Genomic DNA, 21,871 nt, shown 5'->3' with positions numbered 1-21,871 from the left:
ATCAACATGTAATTAATAAGGATTTAGGGGGGTTGACGGGTTGGATGGTTGATTCGTGAAAATACCCACCTTTATGTAAAGGGTTTTATCACAAATGGTACCTGAACTTATCTTCTATTTTATCGATGGTACCTGAACTTCAATTTTGATCAGAACCAGTACCCGAACTTTTCGATTTCATTTTAAATGGTACCTAAGGCCACATTCGGTAACTATTCCGGCCAAAAAAGCCAAATCTAAAAAAAAAAAAAAACAAGTGCAAGGCAAGTCTATTACCAAAAAATCATCACCATATATGATTGCAACCCTTGAAATCATAAAAAATCATCACTATGATTGCCTCCTATGCCGTTTTTAGTCGGAATAGTGACCGGAGGTCGCTCTAAGTACCATTTAAAATGAAATCGAAAAGTTCGGGTACTGATTGTGATCAAAATTGAAGTTCAGATACCATCGATAAGATTGAGGTATAGTTCAGGTACCATTTGTGATGATAACCCTTATGTAAAACCCAAAAACTATTAAAATGTAGAGAGAAGAAAAAAACTCAACGAAACAAACTTAATGCTCAACTGGAATTACTCCACTCTCCTCCCCTACATTCACATTACTATTCTGGTCTCAATCATCTGGCCCCTAAGAATGTGGTAAACGAAGATTATATTAGCAAATGAACTAGCCCCACAATTGCATGCTGATTTCAGTGGGATGGCCCCATAATATGATACCGGCACATAGAAAATCAGAATTGTACAACTCAATAATGCATTTGATGTTTCCTTCTATTTCTCAAGGAAAAGGTACTTTGGACTTGGGATTGAGACTCATGCTTTTATCTTCTTTCCTCTTTCGCAGTGGCGGATTTAAAATCTAAAAACGGGGTGGGCTACGTATTCATTTGTCTCTTTAGCGAAGCCTAATTTTTTTTTTTTTAATACAATTATGCACAAGTGTGGGAATGCAGGAGCGGGGAGATAAGACCATGAGAGTTCAAGTGTTCAACGATTGAATTTAGTCTGGAATTTAGGCCTTTTTGAGAAGAAAAAGAAGACGAAGAATGAGAGTTTGTGATGGACGGAGAGAATGGGAGAGACAAAGAGGAGTTTGACTTTGATAATTCAGGAGTTTGGGTGGGTTTCGTCAAACGAACATACATACAAACAAAAATTATAGGGTTAAATGCTGTTTACTCCCTGAACTTTTACCCAAAAAACACTTCAGTCTAGCTATGTCCTTCTAATTTCACACGTTTACTCATTGTACTCTCAATTTTGGACCAATAGGTCCATTCCGTTACTCTCCGTCCAAAATTCCATTAAATCGCTGACGTGGCAATCCCTTTCCCGATTAAATGTCTATTATACCCTTAGTTATTTTTTTTTTTGAAATAATCTTTTTTCTTTTTCTTAATTTTTTTTTAAATTTTTTCTGTTTATCTCTCTCTCTCTCTCTCTCTCTTCTTCAACTTCGCCAAACCCAATTGCTCTGTATCTAAGATGTGGGATCAGAGCCGTTAATAGTCGAACCCGCCCTCATGATAAACATGTGTTTACCAGTGACCCAGATTTAAACAAGCAAATTTTCCGAGTAATAAGTCAAGTGGAAAAATGGTGGGCGGCCAATTCGATCCAGAAGGCTTGGAATTGAAGCACTGGGAGAAAATCTCCAAAACCCAATTCAAGGAATGGTTAATGGTAGCCATCAGAGACTCCAACTGCTCCGTCTTCCCTCCAATTAATCACGAAAACGTCCACCTCCCAACCTCCCCATCACTATCGTCTTCTTCCTCCTCGTCTTACATGACGGCGAAATCCAGGTCGTCGAAGCCTCCGAAGACCTCGTTGTGGTCGAAGCCAGAGCTGCGCACATCGAAGAACTTCTCATTGTCGTCGTCGGCGGCGACAACGGGGACCTCGAGCATGGGAATCGAGGAGGCGCGTGAGGCGTGGAAGGCGCCGAAAATCTCGCCGTAGTCGAGGCCTGGGGAGAGAGAGGAGGAGGAGGAGAGGCCGAACTTGAGCCGGCCGCTTGCATCAACACCTTGAGTTTGGGATAGTGCCCGTCACTTTGGGTTTGGGATTTCACAGCTTGATTTTAGTTCAGGTAGGGATAGTGGAATTGATGCTTGCTTTTGGTTTTGAATGAGTTGAAGTTCTGGTTCTGCAGGGGCAGTGGTTTGGTTTTGTCGACCTAGATTCTAAGGTTTTGGGGAACAAGGGTATGTTAATTGTATGGTTTTGATGATTTGAGTGGTTAATTTTGAGGGGAATGGTGTTGGAGAATCAACCATGGCCATGGAGAGAGAGGTGGAAGAAGAAGATATAAACAGAAAAAGCAAAAAAAAAAAAAAAAAAATGAACTGAGGGTATAATAGACATTTTAATGGGAGATTGATTGCCACGTTAGCGATGTAACCGTGTTTTTCGACGGAGAGTAACGGAATGGACCTATTGGTCCAAAATTGAAAGTATAAGGAGTAAACGTGTGAAATTAGAAGGACAGAAACTGAAGTGTTTTTTGGGTAAAAGTTTAGGGAGTAAACAGTATTTAACTCAAAAATATATATTATATATATAGGTTTTTTTTTTTTTTTTTTAACCCAAAAGTCTGGGGAGGGCTTGAGTCCTCGCACCCCTATACCTAGATCCGTCACTGCTCTTTCGTTTGTATTATTTCCTTTTGGAATATTCTATTATACTCCCATCTTATATAAAATGATCTCCACCATAAATCAAGGAGATAAATTTGAAAATAATAATACTAGGTGAACCACGTCATTTAATGAAATTCTGTGATATGTTAGTCTTTCTTATACATCAACTGTCACGTAAAGTGAAATGCATGTGACACCTAAAAAAGTGTTTCACCTAACATTACTCTCATTTGAAAATGTCAAAAATACCAGCAGGTCTCTGTCAAATGAAATAAGCAAACCATCACAGAGAATCTCTAAGTTGACGCGAACATCCATGACCAATTTCTCATAAACATGTATCCACCTTGATTACTTCTCACTTTCTCAGAATGCTTTAAAACCAGGTCTTCCATTACTGGAGAAAGCCAATAGTATATGAACACTTGTTAAGGGTTCACTTTATTCATGAATCATTCAGAGCTTGTTTGTTGCTTTTACACCAAATGCAAAAAGCGATGATAGACTTAACAATGACCTTGTCACCTCCCTCCACCAAGTAGGGAACATGATCTTTCTCTGGTTAGGAAAAGGTAAAGCTTTTTTATCACAAGAAAAGCGATTCAGGGATATCCATGCTTTTCACAATTTTTTTTTATCTCTTTTGGTATTTGGCAATTTACTTAATGGCCCTTTACTTAATATACATCATTAGTGTATATTTTTTAATCTTTCACGATTTTACTTGATATCTATCTATTGTTGAAACATAAGCTTGAACGACTTCAACTTTTGAATACTGATTAGGTAACATATATCAAAACCTCTTGTATGAGGTTATGAGCTCAGATCCTGGTATCGAGTATAATTGATGATATTTTACTTCATAAAAATTTAAAATATTTATATGCAACTGACAAATATCTACAAAAATAATAAAGTACAACTTTCTTTACCTCCCAAGTCTGTGCGTAACAACAATTCTCTGTTAATGTGATGTTCCCAAAAACGGTAGCGAGTCCTTGTAAGAGTTATACTATTTCAACTAATTCACATTACACCATTAATTAAAGTGCTATACCAAACCTTGGAAATATCCATGTGAAGGTGCTTGTCAACTTCCGAGTCCTTCTTCTGTTTTGGGACCTATATGTACAAGTCAAGCATTATAGTTAGTTTAACAGCAGGAGTGCTTGGAGCACAGACCATAATTCCATTCTAATGGAGCTAACACAAGTTAAGAGAGACGTCCACTCATCGTTTCGACACCAAGCTTCGAGCTTCGGTGCTGGTTCAGACTCAATCAAAGAGGAGGATGAGGAAGCTCAGCTGCAGTGGGCTGCCATTGAGAGATTGCCTACATTCAGAAGGCTGAGGACCTCACTTTTCGACCTCGGTGATAGCGAAAATGGAAAAACCAGTGGCGAAGAGTGTGCAGGGAAGAAGGTGGTTGATGTTACCAAGTTGGGAGCAGATGAGAGGCATCTTTTCATTGAGAAGATCATCAAGCACATTGAGCATGATAATCTGAGGCTGCTACAAAAAATGAGAGAAAGGATAGACAGGTAACTACAAACTATTTCTTTAAATTCACATCAAGGCTTGTATGGATTAATTTTTGAGTACCCAAAGGTTTTAATTTCTTGTAGAGTGAATGTGAAATTGCCAACTGTGGAGGTGAGGTACAAGAGTTTGTGTGTGGAAGCCGAGTGTGAAGTAGTACAAGGAAAGCCGCTCCCGACGCTGTGGAACTCTCTTCTAAGCTTGTTATCAGTAAGCATCCCTTGATTTCAGTCTAATACATAGGATGTCTTGATCTTGTTCAGCTTCAAAAATTCATCACAGAACCCTTTCAGCTAATACTTTGCCCCGAGTGCTTGACATTTTTCCAATAATTCAATGAAGGTTTTTCGAAAGGTAATGTGGTGCAAGTCTCAAGATGCAAAGATTAGCGTTCTCACAGATGTCAGTGGCGTCATCAAACCTTCAAGGTACCTGCTTATGTATGCATGCTAAATATAGTAGTTCTCTTGTATACATTTTTTTCCTTTCAGTAATTATAGTGACATATATCAAACTCAGGACAAACAGTTAAAACAACAGACCGACTAAGGTAGCTTAACTTTAGGAAGAATACACACATCTCTGTAAAGCAGAACAAGACAGACTAATTAACCAGCAATTGATTTTGATTGAACCAAGTCGACTAATTGCAAATAAGGATGTATTAAGTTCAAGTAACATATAACAAGTAGCTGACGCCAAATTTCCAGTAACAGACAAATTTTTACTCATAAAATATGGACTTAAATGCAGGATCACTCTCCTTCTTGGTCCCCCGGGGTGTGGTAAAACCACCTTCTTATTGGCACTTGCCGGAAAACTGGATAAATCCCTGAAGGTGAGTATTTGAAAACATACATGTTCAACAGCAATAAAATGAAGGTTGGCAAATGTCATAAAATATGAAGACTTTTGTTTGCCTCAGGTTGCAGGGGAGATTTCATACAATGGTTACAAGCTAGATGAGTTTGTTCCTCAAAAAACTTCAGCGTACATAAGCCAACACGACCTTCACGTACCTGAGATGACTGTAAGAGAAACAATCGAGTTTTCAGCCCGCTGTCAAGGTGTTGGAAGCAGAGCTGGTACATTCCTCATCTCCTTTGAATTTGTTTTCGGGTTAGTTCTTCATTTCCATCATCGACATGTGAAGTCAGAGCTTGATTTGGTCGTGCAGATATAATGCTAGAGGTTAGCAGGAGAGAAAAGGAAGCAGGAATTGTTCCTGATCCAGATATTGACACCTACATGAAGGTAACCATAAAATTGAACAGCATTGCCTTTGATAAATTTATAATAATGCTGTTAGAGATTAACATATACAATGCTGGCAGGCAATCTCAGTTGAAGGACAAAAGAAAAACCTCCAAACTGACTATGTTTTGAAGGTAAATTTTTCTACTAGATATTGATTTATTGATTTAGTGTTGGACATGAAGTGAGATGATGTTTCGTATACTACCCAATTTGGTGTGTGAATTAATTAGAATATTGCGTTCTCTTAGATGCTAGGACTAGATATCTGCAGTGACACAATGGTTGGTGATGCATTACAAAGAGGTATTTCGGGTGGCCAAAAGAAAAGGCTGACAACAGGTACTAAAAAATGAGTGAATGTCATTACTTCCCAAGTAGAAATATTAATTTCAAACCCTCCTCTTCTCTTCAATTTTCAGGAGAGATGATTGTCGGTCCCACAAAAGCGCTATTTATGGATGAAATATCAACTGGATTAGACAGCTCTACGACTTTTCAGATAGTCACATATCTACAGCAGTTGGTGCACATAACAGATACAACTGCATTGGTGTCACTTCTACAACCAGCACCTGAGACATTCGATTTATTTGATGATGTGATACTAATGGCAGAGGGGAAGATAGTTTACCATGGTCCTCGGAGTCATGCACTTCAGTTTTTCGAAGATTGTGGTTTTAAGTGCCCACCAAGGAAGGGTGCTGCAGATTATCTTCAGGAGGTGCGAGAACAGAACATGCTTTATTTTCTCTTTCTAGTCAATACTTCATGCCTAACGAAAACAATGAAAAATATTCATTCCTACCATTTACATTTTACAGGTAATCTCAAAGAAGGATCAAGCACAATACTGGAAGCATGATAACATTCCCTATGATTATGTTTCTGTGGACAAATTCTCTCAGCTTTTCAGAGCAAGTTACTTGGGAAAGAAGTTAACTGATGAGCTCTCAAAACCATATGAGAAATCACCGGGCCAGGATAAGGCTTTATCATTTAGCATATACTCTGTCAGAAAATGGGAATTGTTCAAAGCTTGCATGGGTAGAGAGCTGCTTCTTATGAAACGAAATTCCTATGTTTATGTATTCAAAACAGCGCAGGTTTGTTATTTAATGATGTCAGCAGTTAGGGAACTGCTTCTGGAGTTCTTGAATTCTAACTACTCACATGTTTTTGCTCTCATTTTTTGACAGCTTGTCATCACTGCACTTTTGACAACGACAGTATTCATACGTACTCAGATGGATGTGGATTTGACAAGTGCAAATTATTTTATGGGTGCATTGTTCTATACACTTGTGAGACTTATGACCAATGGAGTTGCAGAACTGTCCTTGACTATCACTAGACTACCAGTGGTTGATAAGCAAAGAGCCTTCTATCTTTATCCAGCATGGTCCTATTCAATTCCAGCCTCTCTCCTGAAGATTCCATTTTCACTGAGTGATGCGGTGTTGTGGACAGCAATAACTTACTATGGTGTTGGGTATAGCCCTGAAATAAAAAGGTAAGAGCACTCCATAGTGACAACAGAACAGTAATTTCTAGATCAAATGGTTTTCAGGTTCTTCTGCCAGCTAAACACTAATTTCACCAAATGGTTTTTAGGTTCTTCTGCCAGCTCCTTGTGCTGTTTGCTCTGCATCTTGCATCAACATCCATGTGTCGTTTGATTGCAGTAATTTTCCGATCCATGGTTGTTGCAACAACTATTGGTACTTTAATCTTGGTACTAATGTTTGTATTTGGAGGCTTCATTTTGCCACCACGTAAGTGCATTTCTTTCCTTTGATTATATTCGATAACAACAACTCAAAAACTACTAAAAGGCTGGCCTTTTCAGCCTCATTACCTGTTTGGTTGAAGTGGGGATTCTGGTGTTCTCCTATGACTTATGGGGAAATAGCTGCAAGTCTGAATGAATTCCGTGCTCCTCGATGGCAAAAGGTAAAACTGAATCACGAATTTAAGATGATATAGTTAGTCACTTTTCAAGTCGGATAATGGATGTTAACAGCTAAAGTTCATTCTTCTTTTTTAGGTTTCAAAGGGAAACACAACCTTGGGGAATGAAATTCTAACCAGTCATGGTTTGAACTTTGGTAGCTACTTCTACTGGATATCAGTAGGGGCTTTATTCGGGTTCACAGCTATTTTCGATCTTGGATTTGTTTTAGCCTTAACTTACTTAAAATGTAAGTTCATTTGAATTTACAGATGACATATTTTTTACTATGTTATGATACACTTTGTTAGTTTACCTCTGAGCTCTACCTAAATACAGCTCCAAAGATGTCTCGTGCTATTATTTCGAAAAAAAGATTATCTCAACTCAAAGGACAAGATTCTTGGAACAAGACCGGTGCAAAGTCAGATAATGTATCAACTCCAGCTGATTTTTCCCAAACCATGGAAGAAACAGGTAAGTCTTGTGAGATTAAATTGACACTGAAAAGTTATGTAATCCGAAACTTCATTTCTTATATTTAACACACCAAACAGGGAAGATGGTTCTGCCATTTGAGCCGCTGACAATCTCATTTAAGGATGTGCAGTACAGTGTTGACATCCCACCGGTAATCAAATCATAGTTAATTATATTCACATATTAATGATCATTGATTGGTTTCATTGTGGAAAATAATTATTTTAACTTTATGCCTTCTGCAAAGGAAATGAAAAGGCACGGTTTCGATCAGAAAAAACTTCAGCTGCTTAAAGATATTACAGGAGCATTTAGGCCGGGAGTTCTTACAGCATTGATGGGAGTCAGTGGGGCTGGGAAAACAACTCTCATGGATGTTCTTTCGGGAAGGAAAACTGGAGGCACTATTGAAGGAGATATAAGAATAGGAGGCTATCCCAAAGTCCAGAAGACATTCGCTAGAATATCAGGTTACTGTGAACAATTTGATATACATTCTCCACACATCACAGTAGGAGAGTCGGTTATGTTTTCAGCTTGGTTGAGGTTGGCACCCGAAATTGATCAAGACACAAAAGCTGTAAGTATTATGGTCTCAACTAACCAACAATAGTATCATTGTGAGTTTCCTTCAATGCATAAATAAAAGGATTTTTCTTTCATGATAAGATTTTACTTTGATTGTAATCATGCAGAAATTTGTAGAAGAAGTTATTGAAACAATTGAATTGGAGGATATAAGAGATTCTTTAGTTGGCATTCCTGGCCAAAGTGGCCTATCAACCGAACAGCGCAAAAGGCTAACAATTGCAGTTGAGCTTGTTTCCAATCCATCAATAATATTTATGGATGAACCTACATCAGGACTAGATGCCAGAGCAGCGGCAATTGTCATGCGTGCTGTGAAGAATGTAGTTGCCACAGGAAGAACAACTATTTGCACAATCCACCAACCTAGCATTGATATCTTTGAGGCTTTTGATGAGGTACTAGTATAGTATAAGGACTTCCTTCTGTTTAAAATGGTAAGTTGAAATGATGAAAAAGCCTGTCACTAAGGAAGACACATAGATCTCTTGCAGTTAATTCTGATGAAAACGGGAGGGCAAATTATCTATTCTGGAAGTCTGGGCCATCATTCGAGTAATCTCATTGAATATTTTGAGGTATGTTTATAATTCTAGCACTGCACTCATTAAATACTCTCTGGATCCTTTAATTCATATGTAATACTTTTTTCTGGACAGGGTATTCCTGGTGTACCAAAGATCAAAGATAACTATAACCCCGCAACATGGATGTTAGAAGTTACTTCCTCTTCAGTAGAAGCAGAACTCGGTTTAGATTTTGCGAACACTTATAAAGAATCTACTCTGTATAAGTAAGTATCCAAGCATACATAACAAAGGCCAATTTCTGTTAAGAAACTATACATGATCATTATGTATCTAATTTAGGAGTTTAATTTATTTGAAATTGAAATTGTGTTTCTACTTGTAGAGACACAGTTGAATTGGTGAGACAGATAAGTGAACCAAAGCCAGGTCCAAGAGCTTTGCAATTTTCCACCCAATTTCCACAAAATAGCTGGGTGCAGTTTAGGGCATGCTTATGGAAACAACACTTATCCTACTGGAGAAGTCCTGAATACAATCTAGCACGTTTCATGTTCATGACTGTTGCCTCAGTGTTGTTTGGTGCAATCTTCTGGCAAAAGGGGAAGGAAATGTAAGACCTTTTCTCCTCCAAAACCATTCATATATTTCTCTAATATAAATCAAAGTTCTAAATCCTATAATCTTTTTCCTTCTTCCTGAAGAAATAATGAGCAGGATTTGCTGACTATACTTGGGTCCATGTACATTGCTGTAATATTCCTGGGAATAAACAATTGTTCAACAGTTCTTCCTTATGTGGCAACTGAGCGCACCGTTTTGTACCGCGAAAGATTTGCTGGGATGTACTCATCAAAGGCTTATTCCTTTGCACAGGTTTGATAATCTTGTCCATTACTCCATACATTGTCGTTAGTATTTTGGTAATTGTAACTATATATGTTGACCAATGTTGTAGGTGGCCATGGAAATACCTTATACAATGTTGCAAGCAATTTTATATGTGGTCATTACATATCCTACGATAGGCTACTATTGGACTGCTTCCAAGGTTTTTTGGTACTTCTATGCAACCTTCTGTACATTTCTATACTTTGTATACCTTGGGATGTTGTTAGTTTCTTTGAGCTCAGACATGGAAGTAGCTTCGATATTGGCCACTGCAATCTACACCATATTGAATCTTTTCTCCGGCTTCCTCATGCCTGGACCGGTATATATGATTCTAACTCTCCTTTTTTTGAAAGGATGATTCCAACACTCTTCTTAACTGAACAACTAACACTATTTTTCTGGGAATATGTTATGTGCAGAAAATTCCGAAGTGGTGGATTTGGTGCTACTGGATCTGTCCTACATCATGGTCACTAAATGGCCTCCTGACTTCACAATATGGAGACATGGACAAAGAGATATTGATTTTTGGAGAGCATAAAACAGTTGCTTCCTTCCTACAAGATTATTATGGTTTTCATCATGATCTTTTACCCCTTGTGGCTATTGCTCTGATTACCTTCCCAATTGCTTTTGCTTTTCTCTTTGCCTATTTTATAGGGAGATTAAATTTCCAAAGGCGATAGAAACAATATTGGTCAGGGTCTCAGATAAATTTTCATATGCAGTCTCTCCTTCATAGTCTTTGTTCATCCTTATTATTTATCTAGTCTTAGCCGTTCATGTTTTTATGAATACATATATTTGTTGTCCATAGACGTTCTTGAACTTGGACTTTGTTCTATTTGTTGAGGTCCCATTACAACTTACAAGAGCTCCCTAGTTGGAGATCTGATGCAGAAACCTACAGGGAATTTATGAGTGCTGCATAATAATGTATATCACGGGCCTCTCCATCCATAGCCATTTGGTTTTGGATACAATGAATTTTTGTGGGAGTTTGTTGCATACTCTCCAGATCACCAATATTAGTTCATGAGCTAGGTCTGATGTATGGTTTTGAATCTGCTAGGCAAAGCCATGCAGCCTTATATTTTGGATCCATTCAGCACAAGTACTTGAAGCAATGTATAACACTAGGAATTAGAATAAACTTTGTAATGACCAAAAAGATGACTTAAGTTCATACAACACATTATTGAATTTGATTTACAGACAGAACAGAAAGCTCTCTAAGATGAGGCACTTGCATGTAGTGCTACCAAAGAAGCATAAGTTCCATCCTTGATACCGATCAGAGTTTCATGCTTTCCTTTCTCTGCAATGACTCCATTTTTCACCACTGCTATTAAATCTGCACCCTTAATTGTGGATAGCCGATGGGCAACCACCACTGTAGTTCGATCCACCATAACTCTATCCAGTGCATCTTGAACCACTCTTTCGGATTCAGCATCAAGAGCACTGGTGGCTTCATCTAGTAGTAATATCTTTGGTGCCTTCATTATAGCTCTTGCAATAGCTACCCTTTGCTTCTGTCCGCCAGAAAGTTGGACCCCTCGCTCACCTACTATTGTATCATAGCCCTGCATTGTTTGGCATACATATAATGCTTCAACATTCATAGTCTGACATTTCTAATTTTAATCGACTATCCATTCTCGTAATCTCATTTACAAAATTGACAACTTGTTAATTCAGTACCTACCTGTTGTAAACTACTAATGAACTTGTGAGCATTTGCCAATTCTGCTGCGGCTATAATTTCAGCCTCGGTTGCACTCCCTTCCTTTCCATATGCAATGTTGGCTCTGATAGTGTCATTAAAAAGCAGAGGCTCCTGGCTCACCAGCCCCATTTGCTGCCTCAACCACTTCAGCTGTAATGTTTGCATTTCAGTACCATCTAATGTAATGTGACCTGAATCAGGATCATAAAATCTCTGCAGCAATGAGATCACTGTTGATTTCCCACTTCCGCTTTCTCCAACCAGAGCAACTGTCTGAATAATATAACTCAAATTGGTAAGTTCAATTTTTCCTTTATGTATTGAGAATAGGAAAAAGAAAGAAAAAATTTAAATAAAAGTACAGTACACTAAAGTTACCTGCCCATAGTGAATGGTCAAGCACAGATCCTGGAAGATTGGTACATTAGGTCTATTTGGATACTTGAAACTAACATGGTAAAATTCAATTTCTCCCTTCAAATTTTCTATAGTTGTTCCGGAGTTATCACTAGCATCTATTTTTGATTTCCGGTCAAGAATTGCAAATATTGAAGCAGCAGAGCTCTTTCCTTTGCTTGCATCAGGGGCTAAGGAACCCTGTTGAGACAGTGCCACAGCTGTCATAGTGAGGGCAAAGAAAACCTGCAATCCAGGAGAGTAAAATTTTATCTATGGACTTACATGGGGTAAACTTATTCTCAAGTAATGGGTCTAAGGCAGAACAACTTATCCCACAGGGTTTTTGTTACCTGGCAAGGTTTTTAACGAGGCAACGGATGAAGCGTCACCACCAAGTTTGAAGCGGCACAAGGGGGAGTGTTGAAGGAATATCGATTTAGTGTGCCTTATCAAACTAGGAGTAGCAATAGGAGAGAAGGTTCTAGATTTCCCAATCCTACACGGATTGGTATTCCTTGTAACATTAGAACTAGTACTTTGTAATCCCTATATATAGGGCTCCTATTCTCAATAATAATACACACTCAATAATAATACACACATCTCTCTCTACAATTCTCTCTCGAATCTATTTTACTTAAACACGTTATCAGCACGAGTTCTAACCACAAAGCAAAAACCAAAAAAACCCGAAAACCTTTTTCACCAAAACTGCCGCAGCACCTAGCCCCTTGCTAGCCCGCCTGCTCCTGCAGCCCTCTCGGTCTGCCTACCTGCGTGCCTACTGCCCCAGCAGCCCCTAGCCCGAGCTAGCCAAGCCTTCGCTGCAGCCTGCTCCTTGCGCGCCCAGCGCTACGCGCCCCTGCGCTCCGTGCTGCCCGCCTACGCGCCCGTGCGTCTGCAGCCCCGCGTCGCTGCACTACTGCTCCTGCAGCTCTGCCGCACATCTGCTGTCCCTGCAGCACCTACGCGCCCCTGCGCACGCATCCCTACTGCCCCTGCAGCACCAACGCACACTGACTGCACCTTACCCCTTTCCTGTGCACGTCCGTCTGTTTGCAGGCTCCGAAACATCTAGTTCGGAAACTCGGATCAAAATATTTTCTTCATCAAAGTTGTTCATGTCTGTCTCTTCCATCTGACCTCCGAATTTCAGCCTTATCGGAGTTATTTTGAGACCAGTACAACAATCAAGGTGAAAACTGTTCAGAAGAGAATTTGCTCCAAATTTCAACAAGCTTGACCTTATAAACATTCGCTGCACGCCTCTACTCGAATTGCTTCGCTCCATCACGCCTGCATCGACACGCGCGTGATCCAAATACAAGTAAGCATTCAAGAGTAAGTTTTGAAGTTCCTGTAATTTAGAAATTAATATTTCTTCTTTTTCTCGGGGACTTGAAAACCTCCCTTCTTCTACATCCCACCTTTCTTATAACGTGGGTTCGATTTTGAGAAAGCGGAATCGTGGGGATTCGCGCTATTAACGAACTTAGAGCGTTCGTGTCACGCCCCGAATTTTGAATAATCAATTCAAATCCGAAACATGAATAATTACAATTACAAAATCCAAATCTCGAAACTTCGAGTTCATTATTACAATTCACTCTCACAAGCAATATTGTAAAGCTCAAATGAGCATAACACACCTCACAACTTACAATTGCTGTAAAACTCTAACAATTGCTCTAACCGCACGATCACCGTCCTGGTTCTCCTGTCCTGTAGGATTACCCGCTACACAATTTGAATAGTGTACCGGGAGTTGCAACAACACAAAACCCGGTAAGCTTTTGACAGCTAGTATGAGTAAACAAGAAAGAACTGTTGATTTATTAAATTACAAGACCACCACAAACCCACGTTACTTTCTCACTCTCATATATATATATAGACACTTATGAGTTACTCTCAATTTAGCTCATAAGATCACTCACTCTCATATATATATATAGACACTTATGAGTTACTCTCAATTTAGCTCATAAGATCACTCACTCTCATATATATATATATATAGACACTTATGAGTTACTCTCAAATTCGCTCATAAGATTTCCCAACATTTGGCAGACAGACTCATATATATATATAGACCCTTATGAGTTACTCTCAATTTCCCTCATAAGGTTACCATATATATATTGACACTTATGAGTTACTCTCAAATTCACTCATAAGGTCACTCCACATTTGGCAGACAGACTAGAGCTCTAACTGAACGTAACCACTCGTCCGGCCACAGACGTGATTACGATTTAATACTATTAATAACCACCAGCCCGGTACGAGAGCGTGATTCACTAATAGATGCCATGGTCACCTCGTGACCTAGTGATCTCCACAGATCACAACAATTTATTGTTCCTCAACAATAAAACTCAACACCTCTCACAATATATTGTTTCTCAACAATAACTCAACACAACTCCAACAATACATATTATTTCACGTGATAATATATATACAGACATTCACACAGGAATGTCTAATACACCAACAATAGTTCATATGATTGCAAAATAAAGCAATTAAATATATTGGGTTCGTAATATGAACCACGTGAGGTTTACTCACCTCGATAATCCCGCTGCGTCTTCAATTCAGCTCAAAATACGATCCACAATCGTCCACCAACTCAAACCGTCAATCACCTAGTCCAATAATGATCTTGACTTAGCCAACAACTCAAATATGTAATTAAACGACGATCCAACGCTCAGATTCAAATTAAACGATGATCCAACGGTCGGATCTAAATTTAATGATGATCCAACGGTCGGATCCTCACGGATCGCCTTTAGGATCATCCTCCAAAATTATCACGAAGATCCAACGGTCAGATCTTCCTGAATCGCCTTTACTAACATCTCCACAAAATTATATGAAAATCCGACGGTCAGATTCTCACGAATCGCCTTCCGAATCACTATTTCTCAATTATACGAAGATCCAACGGTCGGATCTTCGCCCGTGACCTCACAAGGTCACCGGGACAGTCATACGATCAACATATCCAAAATTGAAGCAAAACCGATGGTCAGATCTTCACAGATCGTAAACCGAAGATAAACGTAAAAACGTTAAATAGTAACGTCAAAACGTAAATCCACTATTTATCAACTTTTTCTAACATGACCATGTTATATATCAAAACGCTCGTATGGATGCATAGATCATCGTCTAGATAATGAAAACTCGAAATATGGTCTGATGCGCCGCCACAAGCGGTGGTCAGTGGGCGGTCAACGCGGCGGTCAACGCCGGTCAACCACCTCAGATGGCAAAGTGACCAACTACAAACTGGTTCAAAATGAAAGGGTGGTCGACTTTCATACCTGGAGCTAAGCCTGGTTCGGCCTAGATCGTCCTAGATCAAGCGTTGAAGTTGGATTAATCTCGTGCGTCTGATCAGATTCCAGATTGAATCAGGGACGTCGAAATCTTCAACTCGTGATCTTTCACTCCACACTCCAAATCGTCAAGCAAGGCCTATATGGGGATGATCAGGGGGAGGAGGAGATCACGAAAATGGGAACGATCGGCCCATGCAACGCCGGAAAAATGGAATTCCGGTCGGGTCGGATTCCTCTTGGCTGGCTTCTTCGATCCGGGTCTGGGAGCAGCGACGGGGCGAGGCGACACCGGAGGGAGGCTCGTCGTGGGCCGGCGATCCCAGGGAGGCCCGGGTCCGGGGACGGAGGAGGCTGGAGGGGGGTGAAAAAGCCGGGTCGGGTCGAGCTCGACCCGCCGGGTCTGAGGGGAAAACAGAGAAAACGCGGGGACTGTTCCGCAATTTCAACATGTTTTCGTCCTTAATGAAAAATCAACATTTTTTTTGATATTTATAGAAAATTCCCAATTTTCAAATATTCATAACTTATTCATACGAACTCCGAATAATGCGTTCCACATGTCCACGAACTCGTATCGACGAGCTCTACAACTTTCATGAAGGAAGTTTTCCCAAATTTTGAACGTATAAAAAGTCAACTTTGTTGACCCCCTAAAAACGTTCGTTTTCGAAAATAAAATCGTTCGAACTAATTCCACAACTTCTCCAAGCTTCGTACTCGCTCCTACTATCGTGAAATCATTTCTAAAAATCCACGGAATTTAATTTGGATTTTCCGGGGTATTACAGTCTACCCTCCTTAAAGAAATTTCGTCCCGAAATTTGAGCGTAAGTCAATTCCTCTCGATTAAGGTTGACCTAACCATAGAATCTCCATCTTTTCCAAATCTGTAGTAATCTACAGAGCCTCAACCCTTTGTATAAAAATACATTCCTATGGCCACTAAATCCTTTCATCACAAACGTAAACGCACAACACAACTGTTCAACATCAATCCACATCAATTACACAAAATCATCACATGGATCATCTCATAGATCCTCACATAGATCTTCACATAGATCATCACATAGATCTTCACATAGATCATCACTCTGTACTGGCATACAAGCACAGTAAACACTCTCACAAAGTGTTTCGCTACTCAATTAGCATCACGGTAAATCTCCATAGTAAAACTTAAGATGCATCACTCAAAACAAATCATCCCCAAAAGCACGCCAATAAATTATGTCATCCAATGATGATGACTTGGGCTTGCTCAATCCTTGGGTTAAGCACTAGGGCTGGCCAATTGGGCCTGAAGAAATCGGACCATCCACATTTCGAACCGGCCCAAACCACTTTGGGTTTAACATTTGGGCCTACTATTCGGGCTTACTATTTGGGCTTACTATTTGGGCCTACCAATCGGCCCACCAACTTCCAGCTCGGCTACGGTATGAAATTGTACATACCGTATATACGTATACATACCGTACAGATCGTGTATACGTATGCATACCGTACAACTGTATATACGTATGCATACTGTACAGACCGTATATACGTATGTATACCGTACATACCGTATATACGTCCGTATATCAAGCATATACGAGACCCAAAAATATTTGTAAGAGGTAGGGTTCGAACTCCCGACCTCAAACACGAAGGTTTTGCTCCCAACCACTGAAGCAAGAGCTGTCTTCATTAATATATGCTCACGTGTTATATTTATTATGTCATAAGTGACATAAATGAAATAACGGGGAAGGCAAGGTTCGAAACCTCAACCTGCCGCACGAAACCTTTGTCCCCCAACCACTGGAGCACAAGCTGTGCTTAATATAATGTGTACAAATTTTATACTTATTATGTCATAAACGAACATAATAAAAATAAACGAGAGGCGAGGTTCGAACCTCAGACCTCTTGTACACGAACTGTACACTCAACCACTCGAGCACGGCTGCTCACGTTATTATCCATACCAATCCTTTTATTTAAACCAACTGTTTCAACTGTTTCAACAATTCGGCCCAAAACATCCAAGACTGTTGCAGAAACCCAGCCCAACGTATCCAAAACTGTTTCAGAAACTCGGCCCATCAGGCCTCCACCCACAGCTACAGTGATGCCTTGATCCGAGACAGGCCCAAGTACGGCCCACTTGTGTCACGGCTTATCCCTTCCGTGATTTACGGCAGTCAAATCTGCTTTCGGCTAAAGCTGTCTGCCACAGCATCTCGAGGTTCGGCCTGTCCCCTTACACGCTCTCCACGCGCCAACAACTTTTCCGGGTTTTCGGATGACTTTAATCCAACGCGTGGATTCAAATTCTGAGATCGTTCATCCAACGGTGGAGATCTGCTCACCTTGTTCTATAAATAGGTGCATTCTGGGGAAAAACTGTTCACTCCAAAAGAAAAGAAATTTTCTTCCGAGCTCAAGCCTTTCTCTCTCAACTCTTCAGCCTTTCTCTTCTCAAATCCTTTCTTCATCAATTTCAATCATTCTCTTCTGATCTTCTCTCCCATCTAGTTGATTCAATCCCATCTTTCCTCTGAACTTTCAGATCTTCAATCTTTTCCTCCAAATCTTCAATCCTTCTTTCTCAGATCTTTTCTTCCATTTGAAGATTCGATCTCATTTTTCCTCTGAGAATCTCAGATCTCCAATCACCAGTTCAACAACTCCAATCCTTCTAACAAAATCTCCCTCAAACACTAAACCATGTATTCCTCGATTTCCACATCCTCTCACCCCATGACCCAAGAGCCACGAACTCTGCAACTAATGGAGCTCCAAACCCCGCAACAAATGGAACCACAACAACAGCAACCAACAGAGGAGGGAGGAAACACCCAAGCAGCTGGAAGTAGTGCCAACATGGATTTCTGGCGAAGCCGTACCAGGTGGATTCCTACTCCAGAACAAATAAGAATCCTCAAGGATCTTTACTACGTCAAGGGATTTAAGTGCCCAACTACAGAGCAGATTCACGAGATCTGTCTCCAGCTGAACCAGTATGGGTATGTTGAGGGTAAGAACATTTACTTTTGGTTCCAGAACGTCAGGGCTCGAGAGAAGCAGATGAATAGGTGTAATCAGGCTGCTCCAGTGCCCATGAGAACTAGTTCTCTTGGTACTGGTAGATCCATTGATCTCAATTTTGGGTCCACTGGTTCTACTGGTGCTGGTGGATCCATCGACATCAATTTTGGGCCAGCTGGTGGATCCATTGACATCAATTTTGGGTCCACTAGTTCTACTGATGATGGTAGATCCATTGATCTCAACTTTGGTTCCACCTATTCTACTGGTAATGAAGGATTTCTTGATTTAAATTCTGTTTCATATTCTTCCTCACACTTCAACACTAATACTAGTACAACTCTTTTGGCACAACAGGAGGACAAACATCCCTGCAACAACGAGGAGGAGATCACCAGGAGGTTCAAACTCTTCCTCTGTTCCCCGTGCACGGCGAGGACGTCTTTGGTAACCTGAAGGCTACTTCCGAGGAAGGTAGCGCTTTTGGTTACTATTCTGGTGGCTCAGGCGGTTACCACAGTGGCTCAAACGTTTCTCTTGAGCTCAGCCTCAACCCATCCGGAGCTGCTGACTAGGCTTAGTATAGCATAGTCCTCGTTTCCCTTTTTGTAATATAAAATCAATAAGATTGTGTGCATGTTTTCTTTTTCTTTTTTGTTTAACCACAACAACACCAAGGATCGAACCTTGGTCACTTAATACTCTTTTCAAAACCATCGAGACTCTGCTGCACACATCTTTCAAAATGATTTATCACAAACAATCATTCAAAACCTAGCAATCAATTAAGTCACACAGAGGTCAAGCTAGTATCCTCTGAGTCAAACCAAACACAATAATTTCGTCGCTAGAATTAGGGATTAATAAAGCTAAACACTTCCTGAGTTAGCTAGGAAAAACCCACATCTTTAGAGTTACACTTACAACTCTAAAAAATCTCGATCACTCCATCTATCAATTGCTTCAACAAGCAATATGTACCATCTTAGCATCCACTAATCGATACTGGTACCACACTCAGTATCTCACCCACGAATCACCTCACTGCTCATTTGGTGGTAAGTCAACATCTAGTGGGTCAAAATTCTGTGATTATAGCACTTCACACTAACCACGTCATAATCCATAATCTGTCCTCACAACAGTATCTGGCCTCATAAATTAGTTATACAACCCTAGCACTCCTAGAGTTGAAAACAACGTTATTACCTAAGCTCATACCTCAACACAATGTCTCTTCACAGTCAATCCTATCACGAGGTCATATCAATCTTTCCATAAGTCAACCATACACAAAATCCATCATAGTAACAACGAATTATGCATTACTACTCAACAATAGTCAGTGAACCAGCACTCCACAATAATTTCCAATACCATCCGCAGATCTCAAACCACACCCCGGCATTTAGCTAATATATAGTAGCTATCCTAAACACCAAACAACTGTGCATGAATGAATGCTCCATTATAACACAATTCCATCACTAAGCAACCAATAACTGCTAAGTATTCTTCAACTCAAAACATCTGCATATCCAACTAATGGAAAGTATCACAACTACTAGTCAAATACTCGTAACGACTTTAGATACAAGCATTGGTCAAACACCATGACCCCAACAACCAACGACTACAATGCACATAAGGATACTGTTTTTCGTGAAAACCATCCTCAATAACTCCACCAGAGTTTAATCCAAAGGTTCCCATTCCTCAAAGGTGATAACTCAAAGAAGCTACACAAGCTCCACTACTTCACTTACAAAGTCAACCTATGCCATGATCACTTGACATACTACCCTTATTAAAGGTAACATAAGTATCTCCCAAATTACATCACTACACTCGAACACCAATATAGTCTTGAGAATTCTGTCTCATAATCTCTCACACTCCTATCATCTTGAGTTGGTGAGATCAATTCTCTTTTCAACTATTCCTAGGGTCTCAATCTCTTTCACCATTTCAACCCAAGAATAACATCCATCACATCAACTACAGGTAGACTAGGCAACTCAACCTCTAATGCCTCCACCTCATCCTCAACTGTCTCCATAGAAAGGTCATGTCCCTACATCAGACTCGACCTCTACCTCACCGACTCATCAGAGTTAAATCCAGAGGTTCCTATTCCTCGAAGATCACAACTCGCGGAAACTAAACTTATTCTAATACGAACTTAGTAGACAACTCTACCGTCCTACGGACTTACACGTTGTCTAGACCCCATACTAAGACATACCCAATGATTTTACCAGTACCGAAGAGTATATGATGGGGATCCGCTGCAGACGGGCCATCACTCGGGAGGTACTGATTATCACCAAATATGTACCTTACGCTTTGATACCAAACTGTCACGCCCCGAATTTTGAATAATCAATTCAAATCCGAAACATGAATAATTACAATTACAAAATCCAAATCTCGAAACTTCGAGTTCATTATTACAATTCACTCTCACAAGCAATATTGTAAAGCTCAAATGAGCATAACACACCTCACAACTTACAATTGCTGTAAAACTCTAACAATTGCTCTAACCGCACGATCACCGTCCTGGTTCTCCTGTCCTGTAGGATTACCCGCTACACAATTTGAATAGTGTACCGGGAGTTGCAACAACACAAAACCCGGTAAGCTTTTGACAGCTAGTATGAGTAAACAAGAAAGAACTGTTGATTTATTAAATTACAAGACCACCACAAACCCACGTTACTTTCTCACTCTCATATATATATATAGACACTTATGAGTTACTCTCAATTTAGCTCATAAGATCACTCACTCTCATATATATATATAGACACTTATGAGTTACTCTCAATTTAGCTCATAAGATCACTCACTCTCATATATATATATATATAGACACTTATGAGTTACTCTCAAATTCGCTCATAAGATTTCCCAACATTTGGCAGACAGACTCATATATATATATAGACCCTTATGAGTTACTCTCAATTTCCCTCATAAGGTTACCATATATATATTGACACTTATGAGTTACTCTCAAATTCACTCATAAGGTCACTCCACATTTGGCAGACAGACTAGAGCTCTAACTGAACGTAACCACTCGTCCGGCCACAGACGTGATTACGATTTAATACTATTAATAACCACCAGCCCGGTACGAGAGCGTGATTCACTAATAGATGCCATGGTCACCTCGTGACCTAGTGATCTCCACAGATCACAACAATTTATTGTTCCTCAACAATAAAACTCAACACCTCTCACAATATATTGTTTCTCAACAATAACTCAACACAACTCCAACAATACATATTATTTCACGTGATAATATATATACAGACATTCACACAGGAATGTCTAATACACCAACAATAGTTCATATGATTGCAAAATAAAGCAATTAAATATATTGGGTTCGTAATATGAACCACGTGAGGTTTACTCACCTCGATAATCCCGCTGCGTCTTCAATTCAGC

At 39.9% G+C, this 21,871-nt stretch overlaps 2 protein-coding genes across 2 annotated transcripts; one reads left to right on the top strand and one right to left on the bottom strand.

Moving 5' to 3' along the window:
* The first annotated feature begins 3,796 nt into the window (after nt 1-3,796).
* LOC133713018 (pleiotropic drug resistance protein 3-like) lies at nt 3,797-10,717 on the top strand. The gene is made up of 24 exons (XM_062139139.1): nt 3,797-4,197; nt 4,282-4,405; nt 4,538-4,623; nt 4,949-5,033; nt 5,121-5,280; nt 5,373-5,449; nt 5,530-5,583; nt 5,701-5,791; nt 5,872-6,173; nt 6,274-6,555; nt 6,649-6,962; nt 7,064-7,224; nt 7,299-7,402; nt 7,497-7,650; nt 7,740-7,877; nt 7,958-8,031; nt 8,128-8,460; nt 8,576-8,866; nt 8,963-9,046; nt 9,128-9,261; nt 9,381-9,608; nt 9,700-9,871; nt 9,954-10,208; nt 10,309-10,717. The coding sequence occupies exons 1-24, from the start codon at nt 3,854-3,856 to the stop codon at nt 10,573-10,575; spliced, it is 4,314 nt and encodes a 1,437-aa protein (XP_061995123.1). The 5' UTR covers nt 3,797-3,853; the 3' UTR covers nt 10,576-10,717.
* A 332-nt stretch (nt 10,718-11,049) lies between these two features.
* LOC133713020 (ABC transporter B family member 21-like) lies at nt 11,050-12,378 on the bottom strand. The gene is made up of 3 exons (XM_062139142.1): nt 11,997-12,378; nt 11,598-11,891; nt 11,050-11,475 (listed from the first exon to the last, which is right to left on the bottom strand). Exons 1-3 carry the CDS (start codon nt 12,240-12,242, stop codon nt 11,122-11,124), a joined length of 894 nt encoding a protein of 297 aa, XP_061995126.1. The 5' UTR covers nt 12,243-12,378; the 3' UTR covers nt 11,050-11,121.
* Nucleotides 12,379-21,871: the final 9,493 nt, after the last annotated feature.

Source organism: Rosa rugosa, chromosome 5 (assembly GCF_958449725.1).
Source record: "Rosa rugosa chromosome 5, drRosRugo1.1, whole genome shotgun sequence".
Taxonomy (NCBI): domain Eukaryota; kingdom Viridiplantae; phylum Streptophyta; class Magnoliopsida; order Rosales; family Rosaceae; genus Rosa; species Rosa rugosa.
The sequence above is the reverse complement of the archived record's forward strand: the minus strand, read 5'-3'. Positions and strand labels throughout refer to the sequence as shown.